This window comes from Fibroporia radiculosa, assembly GCF_000313525.1.
Source record: "Fibroporia radiculosa TFFH 294 genomic supercontigs, scaffold2275, whole genome shotgun sequence".
Classification (NCBI taxonomy): domain Eukaryota; kingdom Fungi; phylum Basidiomycota; class Agaricomycetes; order Polyporales; family Fibroporiaceae; genus Fibroporia; species Fibroporia radiculosa.
In genome coordinates, this window is record NW_012133343.1 from 85938 (window position 1) to 104610 (window position 18673).

At 51.1% G+C, this 18673-nt stretch overlaps 6 protein-coding genes across 6 annotated transcripts; 3 read left to right on the forward strand and 3 right to left on the reverse strand.

Moving 5' to 3' along the window:
* Positions 1 to 1777: 1777 nt before the first annotated feature.
* On the reverse strand, positions 1778 to 3008 carry FIBRA_03783 (uncharacterized protein; the record flags this gene model as incomplete). The annotated part of the gene is made up of 3 exons (XM_012325611.1): positions 1778 to 2604; positions 2660 to 2819; positions 2877 to 3008. The coding sequence occupies 3 exons, from the start codon at positions 3006 to 3008 to the stop codon at positions 1778 to 1780; spliced, it is 1119 nt and encodes a 372-aa protein (XP_012181001.1).
* A 192-nt stretch (positions 3009 to 3200) lies between these two features.
* Positions 3201 to 6447, forward strand: FIBRA_03784 (uncharacterized protein; the record flags this gene model as incomplete). The annotated part of the gene is made up of 3 exons (XM_012325612.1): positions 3201 to 3231; positions 3300 to 3670; positions 3730 to 6447. The coding sequence occupies 3 exons, from the start codon at positions 3201 to 3203 to the stop codon at positions 6445 to 6447; spliced, it is 3120 nt and encodes a 1039-aa protein (XP_012181002.1).
* Positions 6448 to 6860: 413 nt separating this feature from the next.
* Positions 6861 to 7743, reverse strand: FIBRA_03785 (uncharacterized protein; the record flags this gene model as incomplete). Its single annotated transcript, XM_012325613.1, has 6 exons — positions 6861 to 6890; positions 6947 to 7149; positions 7198 to 7235; positions 7306 to 7445; positions 7495 to 7548; positions 7600 to 7743. 6 exons carry the CDS (start codon positions 7741 to 7743, stop codon positions 6861 to 6863), a joined length of 609 nt encoding a protein of 202 aa, XP_012181003.1.
* Positions 7744 to 7951: 208 nt separating this feature from the next.
* On the forward strand, positions 7952 to 8854 carry FIBRA_03786 (uncharacterized protein; the record flags this gene model as incomplete). The annotated part of the gene is made up of 5 exons (XM_012325614.1): positions 7952 to 7984; positions 8092 to 8189; positions 8262 to 8413; positions 8467 to 8595; positions 8655 to 8854. The coding sequence occupies 5 exons, from the start codon at positions 7952 to 7954 to the stop codon at positions 8852 to 8854; spliced, it is 612 nt and encodes a 203-aa protein (XP_012181004.1).
* Positions 8855 to 9073: 219 nt separating this feature from the next.
* On the reverse strand, positions 9074 to 11465 carry FIBRA_03787 (uncharacterized protein; the record flags this gene model as incomplete). The annotated part of the gene is made up of 17 exons (XM_012325615.1): positions 9074 to 9223; positions 9275 to 9281; positions 9349 to 9383; positions 9432 to 9663; positions 9724 to 9739; positions 9798 to 9918; positions 9968 to 10071; positions 10129 to 10358; positions 10412 to 10446; positions 10501 to 10538; positions 10595 to 10601; positions 10654 to 10733; positions 10786 to 10802; positions 10868 to 10988; positions 11036 to 11130; positions 11185 to 11249; positions 11322 to 11465. The coding sequence occupies 17 exons, from the start codon at positions 11463 to 11465 to the stop codon at positions 9074 to 9076; spliced, it is 1497 nt and encodes a 498-aa protein (XP_012181005.1).
* A 1345-nt stretch (positions 11466 to 12810) lies between these two features.
* On the forward strand, positions 12811 to 16518 carry FIBRA_03788 (uncharacterized protein; the record flags this gene model as incomplete). The annotated part of the gene is made up of 13 exons (XM_012325616.1): positions 12811 to 12840; positions 12897 to 13198; positions 13251 to 13602; positions 13665 to 13780; positions 14330 to 14882; positions 14934 to 15026; positions 15077 to 15310; positions 15362 to 15667; positions 15722 to 16017; positions 16068 to 16107; positions 16163 to 16332; positions 16388 to 16448; positions 16504 to 16518. The coding sequence occupies 13 exons, from the start codon at positions 12811 to 12813 to the stop codon at positions 16516 to 16518; spliced, it is 2568 nt and encodes an 855-aa protein (XP_012181006.1).
* Between the last annotated feature and the right edge of the window lie 2155 nt (positions 16519 to 18673).

An 18673-nucleotide genomic window follows, 5' to 3' on the forward strand; every position in this document is an offset into this window, starting at 1 on the left:
GCAGCTTTCGTCGTCGTGCAGAGAGGCGCAGAGACCGAGGGGGAGAGGAGGGGGATGGGGGCCGCGTTGCGGATGTCAGCAAGCCATCGGTCGGAATTCAAGGAGTCGCCTCCCCATTCAAGTCTGCCTATGGCGATCGGCGCCTAATTGCCCCTCTCCGACTCTCCGCACGGCTCTTTCCGCCAGCGCCTCTCTGCCCCCGCCCGCTGCTGCGCCTGGCGTGCACGCCCGGGCCACTCCTCCCTTCCAGCGTCCTCCGCCCCATCCACTTTAGCGTCTCCTCCCCTCGTCCGCTGATCCGGTCCTGCCTCTCTCTATATCCAAGGGGCTCTCATCGCCCCATCATGCAGCACGCACCCAACTCCGATTGCACCCAGTTCCCCTCCATGCACTCGATGAGATCCCTATCTGCCTCCGCGCAGTCCCAATATCCCCTCCCGCTCACTCGGTTCCTGTTCTTTCTCTGAATACACGTAATATCTGACGACACCCCGCCCAGAGTTGTCTCCCGTGCCAGTTGCTCACAAAAAGCGCGCCGTGACGACTATGACCCTACCCGCGAGAGGCTCCCCCTGCTCCCCCCGCTTACCGGCTGCCGACATGATTTGCCAATCACTTCTCCAGATTGCTACAGCTACAAGCCATTTCCAGCAATCGACCAGCTTACTCCGCCATCACACGTTGCGTTACTACCAACACTAATCTTGACGGTTCCTTGACCCAGTCAGGAATTTCTATCCTCCGTCTCTCCATCCGTTCACACGCTGCTAACCCGCTCGCACCCCATGCCCTCTTTGGCCTGTCGTCCGGACCGACCACCAGTGTTCTCGTCATGCATCAATCCATGTCCCGGGTTCTCCCCCCTCGTTACCACACCTACGATAATGACCCTGCGCTTAGCGTCCATCAGTCAGACTAACGTGTCTCGGACGCTAGGCACAGCTGGTGGCCAGTTGGTACTTCCTAGGCAATACTGATTCTAATTCTATCAGTGACGTGCATTTATTTGATCTTTTCGCATCTTATTTATTTTACTCGTGCTTTCATCACTCGTGTATTTGCAATTCAGGCTTCCCGACAACCTTGGAGGACAGTCTCTCACCCAATACCACCCCGGAGCCATAAGCGGTAAGCTCTGACTTATGAAACATTCACATGTGGACGCCTATGCAAACCGTGTGGTCAATCTTTGTCATGCTTTTGCACATTGTGCGAGCGTGGTTGTCATTGAGGTCCAGGCTTCTCTCTCTCTTCGACCATGAGCCCTTCCCAGGACTGTCATTAAGCTATGTCTGCCCACATGCCGACAAACAATATTGTTACATGATATGGTCGGAGTGTGTGTGTACCACACGGATCCATAAATTTGAAATTTACTGCACAGGGATCAAATCGTGTCCAATATCTTATGTGACATTTTGAATGCGAGTACTCGACGCGACGCGTTTGACACGCACGTATCACGTGGTCCGTGCTTCTATGAAGCGAGGCCTTCCGCCGCGGCGCGACGACGCACTAGCTACGCATTGGATTGCGCGACCACCACAGCCTCACGTTCACATGTTTGCTCGAGTGATCCCACAGTGATAAAAAAAACTGATAGACTGGAGGCAAATCACTACATCTCCTTGTAGCAGTCAAGAAGAATTGGAATCCTCGACCGACGGAGAGCCTTCGCGTGCAACATGTCAGTTCTTACGGTACGTATGTTACAGTCTAAAATTTCTGCTATGCGTAAGATCAACCCCTTTCAAAATCGCAAAGATTCATGGCGCAACTAGCCCACGATCTCCCACACAAGCTCTTTTCCGGCCCAGAATGGAACCACACTCTGGTTGCCCTCTGCCCATTTTTCCTGGATAATCTTCCCTTGCACTTGTCTGAGAGTAACCTTGGCTTCCCCAGAAGCAATTGGAATGCGGTAGAACGCACGGCCATAGGTGCTCACGAAACCCTCCAGACGATCAAGCGCGCCGAATGACTCTAGCAACTGCGCGACGAGGGGGAGGAGAATGGGGGATGTGTACACCCCGGCAGCACACGCGTGCTGAGGCGTAGCACTGCTCTTCGTCTCCGGCGGATGAGGAGCGGAGTCGGAGCCGAGGAAGAAGCGCGGATGGCCTGCAGAAATGAACATTGCCGTTGAGACATGGGCGCGATCTTCAGTCTCAGCGAACCACAAACCTTGCTTAATCACGTCTCGAAGGGCCTGTCTGTCATCGGGATACTTGGCGACGGGCTTGCAGAAGTTCCACGCCTGCCCGGCCCAGTCGTCTACAGTGAGCGCGAGGTGATGGGCCGTAATCGTGCATGCCACAGTGTCTCCTAGACTCTTCACACAGTCCACCGCCGCGCGAGTGGTCGCATGCTCGAGCACAATGCGGAGACGAGGGAACCGCGCGTGGAGCTTCCGCAGATGCGGTAGAAACGCCGGCTCGGCGTTGAGAACACACGTGTTCGCTGCAGCGTCTGAAGGAACTTCCCCGTGGAGGTTGAGAACCATATCTTCCTCTTCCATCGCCTCGAAGACAGGGTAGTAAGCTTCATAAGATTCAATCCCTCCATCTGAGTTCGTCGTAACACCACGAGGGTACGACTTGACGCCTGAAACAAAGTGAACACGCCCAGAACGTCGTGGTTCATATGGTGAGGGACCGACCTACTATGCCGGCGCGACTTGCCTTGCGGATCTCGTCGGGAGTAAGATCCGGGGATAAGTACAGGGTCATCAGGTACTGAACAGCCGGGTCAATAGCTTGCAATTGCGCTCGATAGAGGAGTGCTTCATCGGTGGTGGTGATGGGCGGCTTGAGATTGGGCTAAATCTCATTGATCAACGAGAAGAGCAGAAAGCCGAAGATTCAGTGAAGCCTCACCATCACGTATGCCACGTTGAATCCGCCCTGTCGTACATGCTTGGTGACAAGCGTAGACAACTCTCCCTGGCGCAGATGGACGTGAAAGTCTGCGGGCGATGCGACCGCAATGGTCGACTGCGAATCGGACATGGTGGCGGAGGGTAAGCGAGCGATCCACCGAGTCACGATCACGTGGAAAACGCGTGTCTCGGGTTTGGTTGCCAATGTTGACTGTTCAACTCTACCAATCACCTCAAGGACGCGACCGTTGCTCTTCCCCCCCCCCACGAGACGGACAGCGCCGGCAGTGCTGCAGAAATTGGACGACAGAACTGAACAGACATGGTCGCCGCAGGCTCCATCACAGTCGCAGGTCGGTATCTGCCCTTTGTTAAGTCGCGTCGCGAAAGTAGCACTGAACGCGACCCATGATGTATGTAGTTCGCGTCCGCCCACCAACATCATGGGAGGCGGCACGACTTCCTCAAATGACATATGACACTTGCATCCGAGGCGAAGGCGCACTCTCTGCACCCGCAAGAACAGCTACGACTTCAGCGCCCCTTCGCGACGTCATCCAGATTGTCGACGACCGCGTGCTGACCTTCGATCCCGACGAAAAGGATCCGTCAAGAGCGTTCGTCGAACGCGGCTTTGTGCCTCCAGGAACAAAACGCTACAAAGACAGACGTTTCATCTTCGACAGAGTCTTTGACCACCAAGCAAATCAACAGGGTATCTATCGCGACACAGCCAAGCCTCTCTTGAAAAATCTCTTAGATGGGTTCAATGCAACGATATTTGCTTATGGTGTGAGCTCCATTGCTCCTTGTGTTTCTCGCTTTATGCTCATGGGATGCAACGCTCACAGGCCACCGGCTGTGGCAAGACACACACAATTAGCGGCACAGATTCCGACCCCGGGATCATCTACCTCACAATGGCCGATCTCTTCCAACAAATAGAGGATAGACGAGAAGAGGCGATCGTCGATGTCACTGTGACATTTCTCGAGATCTACAATGAGGAAATCCGGGACCTCCTCGCTGAGTCGGGTACTCCTACTCCACGCGGTGGCCTTCAAATTCGCGAGGACAAGGCTGTGAAAGTCGTTGGGCTGACTGAACTGCGTCCAAGTAATGCGGATGAAGTCAAACAGATCGTATTGCTGGGCAACTCGCGCAGGACGCAGTCGCCAACACATGCCAATGAGACGTCCTCGCGATCGCATGCCGTACTCCAGGTGCACGTCACTCAAGCCCCGCGAACTGCCAACATTACTGAGGAGCGGACAATGGCAACACTGTCCATCATCGATTTGGCCGGTAGCGAGCGTGCTGCCGCAACAACCAACATGGGCCAGCGTATGGTGGAAGGCGCGAACATCAACAAGTCGCTTCTTGCCCTCGGAAACTGTATCAACGCGCTCTGCGAGAGTGGTGGTGCCATTCGTCATGTTCCGTATCGTAACAGCAAGCTTACGCGTCTCCTCAAGTTCTCCCTTGGCGGGAACTGCAAGACGGTGATGATTGTCTGCATCGCGCCCACTTCTCTCCATTTCGACGACACGCAGAACACCCTAGTTTACGCGGAACGCGCAACACGCATCAAAACCAAAGTCGTCACGCGTAATGTGGTCAACGTGGATCGCCACGTTGGACAGTACGTCGAAGCCATCAATCGTCTCAATCTTGAGGTCGCCGAACTCAAGCAGAAGTTGGCCGGGAAGCGGGACTCTGAGGCGGAGAAAGAGAAGCGAAAGCGACAAGAGGCGGCTGCCGAAGCCCAAAGAGCCAAGAGCGATATGCAGGTGAAAGCCGATCAAATGCAGCCATCCATCGTGGACGGTGCAACATGTGCGGGCAAGATCGCCGTTGCGGAAGCAAAGCTCAAGGTAATCCGTGCTCGCCTTGCGGTACTAGATGCACAGGCGTCTTCGTCCTCGCTTTCATCTGACTCGGAAGCGGAGCGGCAGCTGTTAAAGGCTCTGGCAGGACCCGAGGAAGAGGTGGTCAAATCTCAGTCTCAGCTAAACGCGCGCGTGCAGCGGTCAAACAATTCGGGTGCCATGTTTGAAGCAACTCTCCGCGCTGTCAGCGAACGGCGGTCTGACAAGTTGGACGAATATGCAGTGGACAATGTGCGGCTGGATGCGCGATGGCGGAAAGCTGAGATGGAACGCGCTAAAGCTGAGGCAAGCAAAACCGCGCTGCAAGAGGCAGTGGTGAGCCAAGCGGAGACCGTCGTGAGTCTAGTAGGCATGCTGAGCAGGTGCACGGTGATGCTCGGCGAGGCAAGCCGTATCCTGAGTACTGCAGCGGCCGAAGGGCGAGACGGGATCGAGGCCACGGTCAAAGCTCTCGCCTCGTCTCTTGGGAAAGTCACGGAGAGCAATGATGAGACATTCAAAGCGGTGCTCGGGCACGCCCTCGGTGCATATGCCGTGGGCCAGGGACCTCCATCCCTTGATAACTTTAAAGGGTATTCCGCGACTCTAGGCGTTGGTCGGACAACCTCTGGACCAACTGTCTCCGACAATTCTAGAGCGAAGGTCTCACGGCGCTCATCGTCATATGGTGCCTCTGCCCCTGGCTCTCCACTACGAAAGGCACATAAGAGTCCACGGAAGTCATTGCGGTCAAGTTTCGCGTCGGCGTCGCTCCCGTATAGACGTGTATCGGACAACAAGGGAAAGAAGAAGGGAGTGCAGTGGCGCGATGAAGCAGGGCAGGGTGATATCGACGATGGTGGCCTAGGTTCGACAGGACCAGTCATAACAGTAACCAGTCCGAACACGTCTGCGTCCTTCTCAGCATCTGAGCTGGTCCCGAGTTCATCTAAGCGAAGCATGTCCACTGGAGGTTCGGAGAGTGAATGGGAAGATGAGAAGACGGAGGACAGTGTCAATCTCAGCTTCGCACAAACTTCATTCCAAGATGTCTCTACTTCCTTCAGTGCCCCTCACGCTGTGCGCAAGAGACCCAGAGCAAGCCGCCTCGATCCCGGTTTCTTGAGATCGAAGTCAAGAGGCTCAACACTTGGTAGTCTCGCTGAAGACGACGAGGACGGACCAGGTTTTCAAGGCACTCCAACTAAGAGAGGAAATCCCTTGTCAGACCGGAGCATGAACCGGATTCCTTCACCGGAGGGCTCGTCTAGCGGTTCCAGCACCATCAGCACCCTGCACATCCCCAAGGGAAAGGACCGCCAACACGGTAGTCCAACCAAGCGGGTACCAATGACGCCAAAAACTGTCGGTATGAGCAAGGGTGCTCGACGAAGGTCGAACATTGGCCCTGTCCGGAGTGATCGACCGCGGCGGAGGTCGAGTATGATCCCACAACTCTCGCCGGTCGATCACGAGAGCAACGACTCTGGGAACACATCACAGGTATTAGGCAAGAGCATGAGTGGAGGTGCGAGGAGAGTCCAGCTTGGAGAGCGATCCCCCGCGAAGAGGCTAAAGAGGATGTCACTGCTTGCAGTCTCGTCTACCAGACCCACGACATCCGCGAAGCCAAAACTACCCGATGGAAACACCAGCGTTGACATCAGCTTCAGAGGGAGCGGTAGGCCTACGTGGAGGTGAAGATTTTCAAACAGAATGTACACTCGAGAATTCCAGATCCCGATCTTGTATAGTGTTTGTGTGCGACGTTACATCATGACTAGCCATGACGACTTTCTATATATTGCTATGTCTCCTATACTGTTGTCATATTATGACTCCTGTTTTGCGTTAGATACCCTGTTCTTACTATCGTGCCTTGTTACCGCAAGTTCTCTCATACGAATTTGTGATGTTAGTGTCCTTTCTTTCGAGTGGTAACAAATGTGGCGCCCAGAAGCTAAACGAGACCTAACAATAGTACTAAGTTGACAAGGATACCGCTTTGAGGAGTGTATACCTCGCGTCACGGACATGCTCATTTAAATATCGCTCTGTAGCCTGCAGCAGTATTCAGGCAGTTACAGTGATCAAATGTTCTTTGATTATCCTAATTAAAATGCACGTTTGACCTCAAAGAAGGACTTGGATGGAGCATGAGGATGTATTGATACATGAACAAACTAGGGAGCCAACATACCTTGAGGTAATATACCTGCCAGGCTACCACAGCAACCAACACACCTGCCTGAAAGATAGACCACCATTTCACTCGCGCATTCGTCGACTCTGCGGTGTCTCGATGCCTTCGTTCCCGGATTGTGATGTATTCCTGCTCGTCTTTCACAGCAGTGAGGCCGTTGGCTAGCGCACGGATTTCGCGCTCAATGGGTGCCACGGTATCTGCATATACTCAGTACACCGCGGAACGTGGTTAGTGATAAAGTATACCGTCGTCGTCAACGAAGATTACGCCATGAACGTTGAAACTGAAGTTTGGGTTTAGGAACACTCGTGAGATATTTCAGTGTGCGCATGGCGTGAAGGCAGGGGGCTGACCTGACGAGTTTATCGACGACAGTACTCATGAGATTGGAGAAACAGTACGTATATCGTCCATCTCTCTTTGCTGTGATTGATATTGAGCCGGTGCTCTGTCTTTGGTGGTTCGCTAGGGCGTTGTTGTCTGGATCTTGAAGCTGGGGGGCCATGTAATGCGGTATGGAAAACATGCAAGAGTCCGCATACCCAGAAATCAATGTCCAGGTGACCACCACCGCCAACTTGGTAGGTCACTGTCATCTGGGGCATCATCAGTACTCGGCATGAGAGAGACGTGGAGAACACACGGACTTTGTCATTAACGTGTAGATCTTCGAAGAAACATTCCTTCTTTCCGGCGGACACTTCAATCATGTGGGCGGAGACGAGAGCAGGCATGAGAACAATGAGCGACAAACATAGCACGAAAGACGAGAGGGTATAGCGTCGTGGCATGATGGTCGGACACAGCAGCGGATGGTTGTGCTCAGCGCTCGGCGCGCTCGAGGCGATCGCAGACGGAGCGAGACCCGGAGGGCGGTGCACGGGGTCCTCACCGGTGCATGGCTCTAGTGGACTAAACACGCGATCGAGTCTCAGCCATCTTTCTTCGTTCTGTGTTTTTCGTTCCTTTCCGACCCGCCACCCCCCAAGTACAATCAACATGGCCGATGCCTCTGATGCTCTTGCGCCCCGGGTAAGCAATTCATCTATATTCCTTCCTAGATGGCATCCATCGATGCACGCGATCTTGCCTTCCCCTACCCCTGGTGAGGCAGACAACTTATTTAGTCTTACATTTAGGAAGAGGAGCATGACCCCCACTTTGAGCCTGTCATCAAGCTTACTGAGCAAGTAGAGACGAAGACACACGAGGAAGACGAGGAAGTCCTCTTTAAAATGTGCGTCTCGATCTCATACACACACTTGTTTCCCTAACTTGTTATGATGGCGCGTCCACGAAATCAACAAAGGCGTGCAAAGCTCTTTCGATTCGCGACAGACTCCTCAGAGTGGAAGGAACGTGGTACAGGTGATGTTCGTCTGCTCGCGCACAAGGAAACAAAGAAGGTGCGGCTAGTGATGAGGCGCGATAAGACGCTCAAAGTCTGCGCGAACCACGCGAGTCAGTTACATGAATTATCTATGAACTGCTCCATTTATGTTTTTTTGATGCAGTCTCTTCCGACATGAAGCTGCAACCAAACATTGGCTCTGACAGAAGTTGGGTCTGGAAGGTAGCCGCAGACTACTCTGAGTCTCCTCCGTCATCCGAGACGCTTGCTATACGCTTTGCCAACGCCGACAGTGAGTCTAATTTCTCATTATCTCGCACCAATGTTAACCGTACTGACCATGTGCTCTAGACGCGGCCCAATTCAAGGAGGCGTTCGAGGACGCACAGAAGACAAATGTGGGCATCGTTGCTTCGACAGATGGTCCTGAAGAGACGAAGCCAGAGAATCCAGAGGAGGCTGCTGCAGAGGAAGCGTCAGAGGAGGTTCCCGCTGCCGAGGTTACGGAAGAGAAGGCGGAGGAGACCACAGAAGAGACGAAAGAAGAGTAAATGTCTAGGGGCGCACATTCTCCCTGTTGCACGGATTCCGAGTTAACCATTCTCCGATAACCTTGTGGCGCACATGACAATGTAGATGAACATAATGAATACTTTTGGCCTTCCTCCTGTTGTAACACGCGAGATTGTGTACACGCAAAACCTTCCCTATTACACGGCAAGTAGTACAACAGCATCTAGATATACCAGTACATATTGCCACACGTGAGGTCAGTGCAATCTGCCGAGCCCATTGTCCGGATATCGTTCCTCTTCCTCTGCCCATGCTGCCCAAAACTCTGGTGCTTCGCCCTTTGTCCAATATTGCGCAGACTTTTCACCCTTTACAACGGCGTCCGTGATGAGAATGTGCCGGATTGACTGTTCGTATCAATCAGCCAAATCAAAGTGGTGTATGGAATATATATTTACCGATCCCCTATGGCATCAAGGTCAACGCCAACCTCGTGAGCGAAGTCAAACAAAGTAAAGCTATGCGAACTTACGGGGCTTCGTACATAGGTTCTAGTAGCAGAGACTCCTGAGACGATAGTGAGATTACTAGCATTCATGAGACAGTTCCACATACCATGATTCCTCTAAGACCTCTCGCGCCTCCACCACGTTCAGCTGCATTCCGACATATTTCGTCTAGTGCAGCACTCGTGAATCGGATCTCAATGCCGGAATATCCAAATAACGCGGTGTATTGCGATATTAGAGAACCTCGAACATCAGTGAGGACTCGCCGAAGATCCGATGGGGTCAATGGCGACAGCGTGGTCAGAGAAGGCATTCGCGAAATGAACTCTGGTATAAAACTGAAGACAGTTGATATCACACCATTAGAAATTATTGACTAATGTGGAGACTGAATTTACCCATATTTGACTAGATCTGTGCGGGTGCGGAAGTAAGTCAAATAGCACTCGCAACCAACAGAAGAATGCCATACCATCAGGCTCAACGTGGTCAAGAACGCTTGCTTTCGACCTCTTATTGGGCGTGAAGAATGGCATTGCTGAGGGTGTCTCTGCTTCCGAGTTTGATGAAAGATTGGCAGTAAAGCCGATCGACTGTGGATACGAGATCAATGTAATTTTGATAACGAAAGGTCCTCCCTACCCCTTTGACAACACGCCTCTTAATAATATTCTCAAGACCAACGAATGCGCCACTTAAGATGAAGAGGACGTTAGAAGTGTCGATGGAATATGCTTCTGGCCGGGCTATAATACAAAGTGTCATTGCTAGAGTTTTGATAAACATTATACAAAACAACTCACGACCGCCCAGACCGGGATTGCGCGGGCCCGCTCTTGTCCGGCCTTCGCCTCCGATGGGCGGAGCAACAGCGGCAGCCCCTTTCGCTTGGACAGTGACAGTCGTGCCTTCCATCATGCGAAGTAATGCTTGCTGAACGCCTTCGCCCCCAACATCTCGTGTGCCGTCGACACCACCACTGCCAGACTTCCGCGCAATCTTGTCGATTTCGTCGATGTACACTATACCCATACTGTGACATTGCATTATTAATATGTGGACTTATGAGAATGAGGGAAAATATACTTCGCGCGATATGGATCCCAGTTTGCTGCTTGTAGCTAGAAAGTACAGGCGTCGAAAATTAGATCGCATGAACTGAATAAGGAACGTACCAGCCGTTGAATACACGCATCCACATCATCGCCCACATCTACCATTAGCTATGAGTTAATTTATCTCATAAAACTCGTACTAAACGTTACGGACAGCCTGCCTGGCCAGCGGTCAACGGTCTCGTCAATGATATTGACACTGGTCTTGCGTACCTGCGTAAACGAGGTCGCGTCACTGACTGAGAAAGGAACGTCCAAAACTTTTGCCAATGTCCTCGCCAACAGTGTCTTGCCTAAAATGTTCAGCTGTGGTACGTCTTTATACGTAGTGGCGACATTGCGTACCAGATCCAGTCGGCCCACTAACAGATACAGAAATGATTCCCCGTGAGCATGAGATATTAGATGAATTCGTCCAGTTACACACATGACAAGGACGTTGCTCTTCTCGAACAATGGCATTGGCTGTCGGGGCTGAAGTGGCATTGTATACAGTGGTATCCGGTTGGGATGTGGATGTAGATGCGCAGGCGACACTCCAAGTCGTGCTGATGAAATTGTTGTATGCTGACCTAGACGGCGTTGAGAGACTTACCTTCCTCAGCTGTCTGGTCTACCCAATCTGCATCGCCACTGCTATCATCCATCATAGACAGATTTGCATGTACGCGATTGTAATGGTTGAACACGCTTCAATGATTTCAGTGAATCGCACAATTATATCCGTCAGGCATTAGCACGTACGCAACAGACAGGACTTTCTTCGCATTCTCCTGTCCAATCACAAACTCATCTAAGAACTGCACTAGCTACGTATCATCATGACATCTCATGGTCAGATACAACAACCACGCAAAGTAACAAGAATCCAAAGGATGCACCTGTCTTGGTGTAGTCAATCCTGGAGGTCTTGAGTAAAATGGCCCTCTGCTCGATTCGGCATCCAGGGGCGTATAATCGTAGCGGGCTTGTGTGCGTATATTCCGGGTCAACGGAAACAGGTAGCGGGAATAGCGTGTTGCCATGATGTCGCCAGGCCACCCACAATAGAGAATTATACAGCGCACTCGAAACTATGCGTAGCAAAAGACGGTCGTGTTTGCGGCCAAGGTGCCACGCCCCCGCCGTCGCGAGACTCGATGAGCACGAATCACGCAGAGGTAATTTCGGGGTGTGAAGCGCCCGCCAATTTACGAAGCGCTTGTTCTCAGTTGTTCTCCCGCTGGTGAGATGATGAATTGGGAGCCTGACGGTACTGCTTCGCGAATCCCCAAGTTTGCAGTCTCGAATGTAAGTGAACACTCCTCAGTTTGCCGCACATATTCATCCTCGCAGCCGCAGCGCACCTGGAATGATTGAGACTTCCAGCACAATCGATTGATAGAGACGAAGTACACTACTCGAAGCAGCTTGGATCGCAAGTTGGTCTATGTATTCAGGATGCGTCCCTATTGTCAAATCTATAGGTATATATTTTCGTCAATAGTATCATCCATGAACAATATCTTGTCGGGCTCGGCACATCCTTCCGCTCTCCAGGATAACTCTTGATTTTTTTAAACCGTCTCATACCCACATTGACTTCGAAATTCCCTTGTACCTAACAATGTCTCAATTTGCAGCACCAGGACCGTTCATATGATGCATCACGTCTCACGAATTTGCACTCTAAGTCGGAGCGTTGCTTTCACCGCGGTACGTTCCCAGTCGGATCCATTCTTGTCGGCCCCAGAGAAGACGGTCTCTCAAGTCGTGCCACGATGAAGCAGCGAGGCTCCATTACACATGTAGATCCTCGTTTCGGAGATTCGTAAGTCCCTCGACTTTATCTACTCGATCAGTTAAAGATGTGGCCCAATGATCCCTAATCAATCTTTGAGGAGAGCTAACTCATATTAGCGGTAATAATTGTCCTCCAGTAGGTGAAAACGCATAAGGTGTGCCGGACAGTACTTGCTTGGTTGGCACACAAGACACAAAGATGGTACGGAGTCGAGCAAGTTCTGTGCCCACGAGAAGACGTGACGTGCCTTGACTGATGAAGGGAATACGGCACTAATGCGCATCGACCTTCATAGATTTCGGTCGACGTGCGAACTTGAATGGCCCATATGCACGATTTTAATATCGGAAGCGCTACAGGTGGCATATCTAGTTCATCTAGGCTCCTTGGAAAGTCCACTCACACTCATTCAAGGGCACATGAGGTGCGCGCGTGGTGCATTGTATCTTGGAAGCTGTCTATGTCGACATTGACCCCGCGAGACCTGCCGATGACTTGGGCTTCTCATGCAGTCGCAGAGTATAAGAGTCGTCGAGATTTACTGTTGATTGATCAGCTCACCGCTCTCCTCCCTAACTCAAGTCATCATGGGCATATTCTACGCATTTGCAAAGAACGTATGTCCAAAGCAAACTGTCTCAGTTTATTATCAGCGATCTCATACTTCTATTAGATCAACGATGACGTTACTTGGCGCTATGTGATTGTCTTTGCCAGTCGCGCCGTCGCAGATGAATGGTGGCGCACTGTGTCCACGTCGAGCAACCCAAGTTATGTTAGTAGCGTTCAAAGGATCAATCCGCAATTCTACACCCATAATCCAAACATTGCGAACATTGCGTACTCCATCATTACTGCCAATGTCGCTCCGGCATTTTTAGGCAAGGTGTTCTTCACACTTATTGTCGATAGAGACGGGAGGACATTGTCTACCATTCCCGTGCAAAATGTGACTGACCACGTTAGTGGTGATTTGTAAGTTGTTAGCGGTCATGAAACGTACTGTCTGTAAGCTAATTGTATCTAGCTTTTTCATACGCTCGAAAGCCGATCCTACACAATTCTGGTACTGTCCTCCAAGCAAATCTGGTTTAGTCGAACAGGGTACTCTTGTTTCTGCATCGCGCCGCTACCGCACTCGATTCCGTGTCCGGATCACCAGAACAGGCACCACCGACCATCGCGGTGCTATCATGATCGGGTCCGACGACATTGACATCATGACCCCTAGTGACCTTTCGGTCACTGTTTCCCAGTGTTATCTTGGATCGCAGCTGGTAATTGCGAGTTCGGGGAATAGGTTTAAGTTCGCAGACTTCAGTAACGGCTCGTTCAGCGTCGTTTATAACGGCGTGGATGAGGTGGGGCATCTTTTCAAGGTAAATGATGCGGGAGAAGAATGGGAACTTGTTTGAATTATATCTTCGTTACTGCACCGTAGTGTACTACAGGCTTCAATGTACCAATGTACTTTGAGAATCCGATGATTTTCAGTGTACGTTTACGCATACCCGACGTGCCCTCGCGGATTGTAAAAGAGACCCACTGGCATGCCCCGTGCGTCTAAAAGATTTGAAGCCGACTCCCAAAATTCTATGCGCACTGCCAAACGCCAGCTTTTCGCGTTCAAATCTGGAACTATCAAGTTGGAACCACTAGCAGGCTTCAATTTGAACTTACTTAATCATGATCATATGAAGCGCGCGGGGGTCATAAACTCACTGACGCGCGCCTTCAGTCTGCGCCACCGTGACCACCATCGCCACCATCCTCCGTCGGCCTCGAGTGTAAGTGAACACTCACGCATTCACCTTCGTAAGTGACATGGCGAGGGATCATTCACGCTCAGTATCCCCGAGAGTTAGAGATTACGGCCGCGACCGGCCTCGCGATAAGTCCCGGGAACGAGATCGAGACACACGACCCAGATATGACTCTGGCGATGATAGCAGACACAGGTCGCGCAGAACTCGCAGTAGGAGTCGAGACAGTGATGAAGACCGTAGGAGACGTAGGAGGGACAGAAGTCAGAGCGGGGAGAGGGAGAAAAAAAAGTGCGTGTGCATTCTGTTACTTCATGCATAGCAATCCATATATGATATATAGGCAAAGGCGAGATAAGTCTGTAGACAGAAAGGCACGCAAAGCGGAAAAGCGCAGAGCAAGAGAGGAGGAGGAAGCGCGACAGGTAGCGGAGTTGAGCGTGTACAGCGCTACCGACAATCCATTCCATGACGTTAATCTAAGTCAACAATTCCGGTGGCACAAGAAAAATGAAAAGGAGAGGAAGCAAGGCTTATCTCTTGAAGAGGCGCAAAGGAGAGATGCCATTCGACGGCAGGAGGCGAAGGAAGAATTAGAAAGGTTGAACAAGCGTCGCGCGGAACGAGAGGCCGAACAAAGGTTGAGAGAGGAGGAAGAAATCCGGATGCAGAGGCTCGCAGAGTCTGTGCAGATGGCCGATTGGCTATCGAAAGAAGAAGACTTTCAGCTCGAGCAAGAGCGCATGCGAGCGGCAATCCGCATCAAGGAGAAAAGGGCTAAGGCAATTGACTTCTTGGCACTCAATTTGCGATATGTGAATCCCCCGGATGAGGAAGAGGAAGAAGCAGACGATGGGTTGGAAATCGACTTGGATGAGCCGTATAACATCTTCGACGTGAGCGGCAACACACTTTCATGCCTTTTCGTGCATTTATCCTCTTTCTAGAGTCTCTCACCTGAACAGGTAGAGGAATTACACGATGACATTGAGAAGTATTTGAGACTAGAGCAGTCTGAAGTCAATATCGAGTTCTGGACGGTACGCATCCACGATATTGCATTTTCCTCTTGGCTAAATTCTCTGAACAGAACATGATGGTCATATGCAAAGACCAACTCGATCGCATCAAAGCCAACAAACGCCTCGGTGTGGAAGCAGCAGCCGCTGTTGAAGCTGATATCACAGCTCTCCTTCGGGGGAAATCTTACGACCATCTAGTTGCTCTCCAAAAGCAAGTTCAGACTAAGTTGACAAGCGGGGAACCTATCGACGTTGACTATTGGGAGGGATTGCTAAAGAAACTCTTAGTCTGGAAGGCGAAGGTGAGATTATCGCAATTCTCGAAGACGATCCCCCTCCTAAATCACTCACAGGCGAAGCTGAAAGTTCTTCATGAGGTAGTTGTCAGGAACCGCCTCGAGCAACTTCGTAAACGCCAGAGGGACGAAGCCTTACAAGCACAAGAAGAATTGCTTGCTGGTGTCGCCAAATCTGCTTCTAGAGGCGAAGTCCGCAGCGTCATACCAGTACTTGATGGTGCCCAGCGAGAGGCTGAGGCTGCTGGGGAGATGGAGGAGTACGACAGGTCTATGAGTCCAGAGTTGCTTGACATCCGGAAGTTACCCTATGACGAGCGTGACATAGATATCGTTACTATGAAAGAGGATCTTCGTGCTCTTGTAAGTTTTCTCTCTCTCTGATTTGACATCACAGCAAATCTTACACTTGTGCAGATGGAACAACGACGTGCGGTCACTGCCTCGCGCTTCGTTCCTAAAACTACCCAGACTCCGGTGGAGGTTCCTGTTGCAGAAACTCCAATTGGTATCGATCTTGCATCTGAGGCTTTGTATCGTGCCGAGGCTGAGAGGGAGCTTGATGAGGAAGAGGAGCTGTTCAATATCGAAGAGAACATCGCTCATCCAACGTCCTATAATTGGGAAGATAAATATCGGCCACGGAAGCCCAGGTACTTTAACCGTGTCCATACCGGCTATGAATGGAACAAGTACAATCAAACTCATTACGAGTATGTCTGATCCACCACCGATATTTTTATTTTGCTTATTGTCTTTATAGCACCGACAATCCTCCTCCAAAGGTTGTACAAGGATACAAGGTACGTAGTTCTAAGGCATGCTACTTGTGTCTGAACTTAATATCATTGTTCCCAGTTCAACATATTCTACCCTGATCTCATTGACAAATCCAAGGCTCCGACCTACAAGATCGTCAAGGAGCCGGGAAATGATGATACCGTCTTGCTTCACTTCAGCGCCGGACCACCATACGAAGACATCGCCTTTAGGATTGTTAACAGAGAGTGGGAATTCTCCCACAAACGGTGAGTTGACCGCCGTTCATCCCGTAGTATTATTCTCACTGATGTATCTATACAGGGGTTTCCGTAGTAGCTTTGATAGAGGATGTCTGTCCCTGTGGTTTAACTTCCGTCGTAATGTATGTCCCCCACTATTCTGCCGTTGTTGTCCATTTGCTGATACCTTGCGCCAAGTTCTACCGGAAGTGAAAATTTACAGCGTGCATATTCACTTGCCTCTGTATTTCTCATGTACGCGTAAAGTATAATAATTGGCGTAGATACGCATTTAAACTATTCGACAATCCTATTGTAGGATGGCATTACTTATGTACTACTTGAAGCTGTTAGGCGTCTAATGAGATCGGTGTCCCGGGTCTTGCCACAGTGACTCGACGATCGAGCGTGATGAAATCTCAGAAGTCGATGCTTGAAAGCGCGGGCTCCATCGTCCGCTTAGAATCATCGCACTGATCTGGGTGTGAATAACCATGCCCACCGTTGCTGTAGACAAAGAGGATCTCTGGCGGAGACTCGGTCGCGCATACTGTGAATCTTGTTGTACTCGCGGCATTCTATGATTGACTCCGGTGCTCAGCTGCAGATGAATTCGACCGACTGCTCTTCGAGTTCGGACTTGAGCTTGATGAAGACGTGAGTTACATGTTACTAGATATGTAGCGCCGACGCGACTGTATGCACATAGACAACAGAGGAGGTTGAAGCCGCGAGGAAGAAGGGATTGCCCACGGAACGTCCAGTGAGTGCAGCGTACTCAATTACTGCCTGCTCTAAAGTGTCGAAATATTGTAGCAACTCAAGATCGAAATTCCTGCAAATAGGTGAGGAAACGTGTTAATGACGGCTGCCTATAAGAGAATAATGTCCATTGTTAGATATGATCTACTTTGCATCGAAGGGATAGCACGGGCCCTTCGTATTTTCTTGGGGCTCCAGAAGGCACCGCAGTACAGACTCGTCTACCCGAAGGAAGGAGAAGCGAATCTTCTCACCACCACGATTTCTCCTGAGGCATGTTCTTCTAAATCGACAGGCTTCCCCTGCCCGTACTGAACATGGTTTAGACAAAACAAATCCGGCCGTATTTTGCATGTGCGATCTTACGGAATGTCAAGTTTACACAACTATCATACGATTCTTTCATCGACTTGCAGGACAAGTTGCACCAGAATCTCTGTAGACGGCGTCAATTTGTCGCCATTGGTACCCATGATTTGGACACACTCACGCCTCCGTTCAGATACGAGGCGAGGCCACCTAAAAACATCAACTTTGTGCCACTGAACAAAGACCAGTCATATACAGCGGAGGAACTGATGACTGTTTACGAGGTGAGCTGCATCTGTGTATCACAATCCGCGAAGTCCACCTAGCGGAATCCGTGTCGTAGTCGGAGAAGCATATTGCACGATATTTGCACATCATCCGCGATTCTCCGGTATATCCCATCATATACGACACCAACGACAGGGTGCTCTCGATGCCGCCGATAATCAACTCCAATCACAGTAAAATCACGCTCAACACACGGAATGTCTTCATCGACATGACTGCGACCGACGAGACCAAGCTCAATATTGTGGCTAATATTCTCACTACTATGTTCTCCGAGTATTGTGAAGAACCTTTCACGTGAGTTGGTACCCTCGTTGAAATGCCAACATGGTGTCTGAAGTTTCCTCATCAAATATTAGAATCGAGCCGTGCAAAGTAGTCTATCCAGATGGAACGACCCGTATCACTCCAGATCTAACCTACAGATCGACTAATGCCCATGCATCCTACGTCAATTCATGTACAGGTCTCACACTCGGTGCAAAAGAGGTTGCAGATCTCCTCGAGCGCATGACTTTGCACGCGAATTTATCGCCTAACGATCCGGATGAAGTGCTCGTCCAAATCCCCCCAACACGACCTGACATCCTCCACGAATGTGACATCATGGAGGACGCTGCCATCGCATACGGCTTCAACAACTTACCGGATACCTTCCCTCAGACCAGCACCGTAGCACAACCTCTGGCGATCAGCAAACTCAGCGACATTGTCCGCACGGAGTGGGCCTTTGCTGGATGGGTAGAGGCTCTCCCCTTGATTCTGGTGAGTCCCACCGCGCCCGCCACACCGCGCCCCTGACGCCTCTCCCGACAGTGCTCGCACGAGGAGAACTTCGACTGGCTGAACCGCACGGACGACGGCACGCAGGCGGTGCGGATCGCGAACCCGAAGACGCTCGAGTTCCAGGTCGTGCGCACGTCGCTGCTGCAGGGCCTCCTGAAGACGATCCGCGAGAACCGCTCGCACGCGCTGCCGATCAAGGTGTTCGAGACGTCCGACGTCGTGT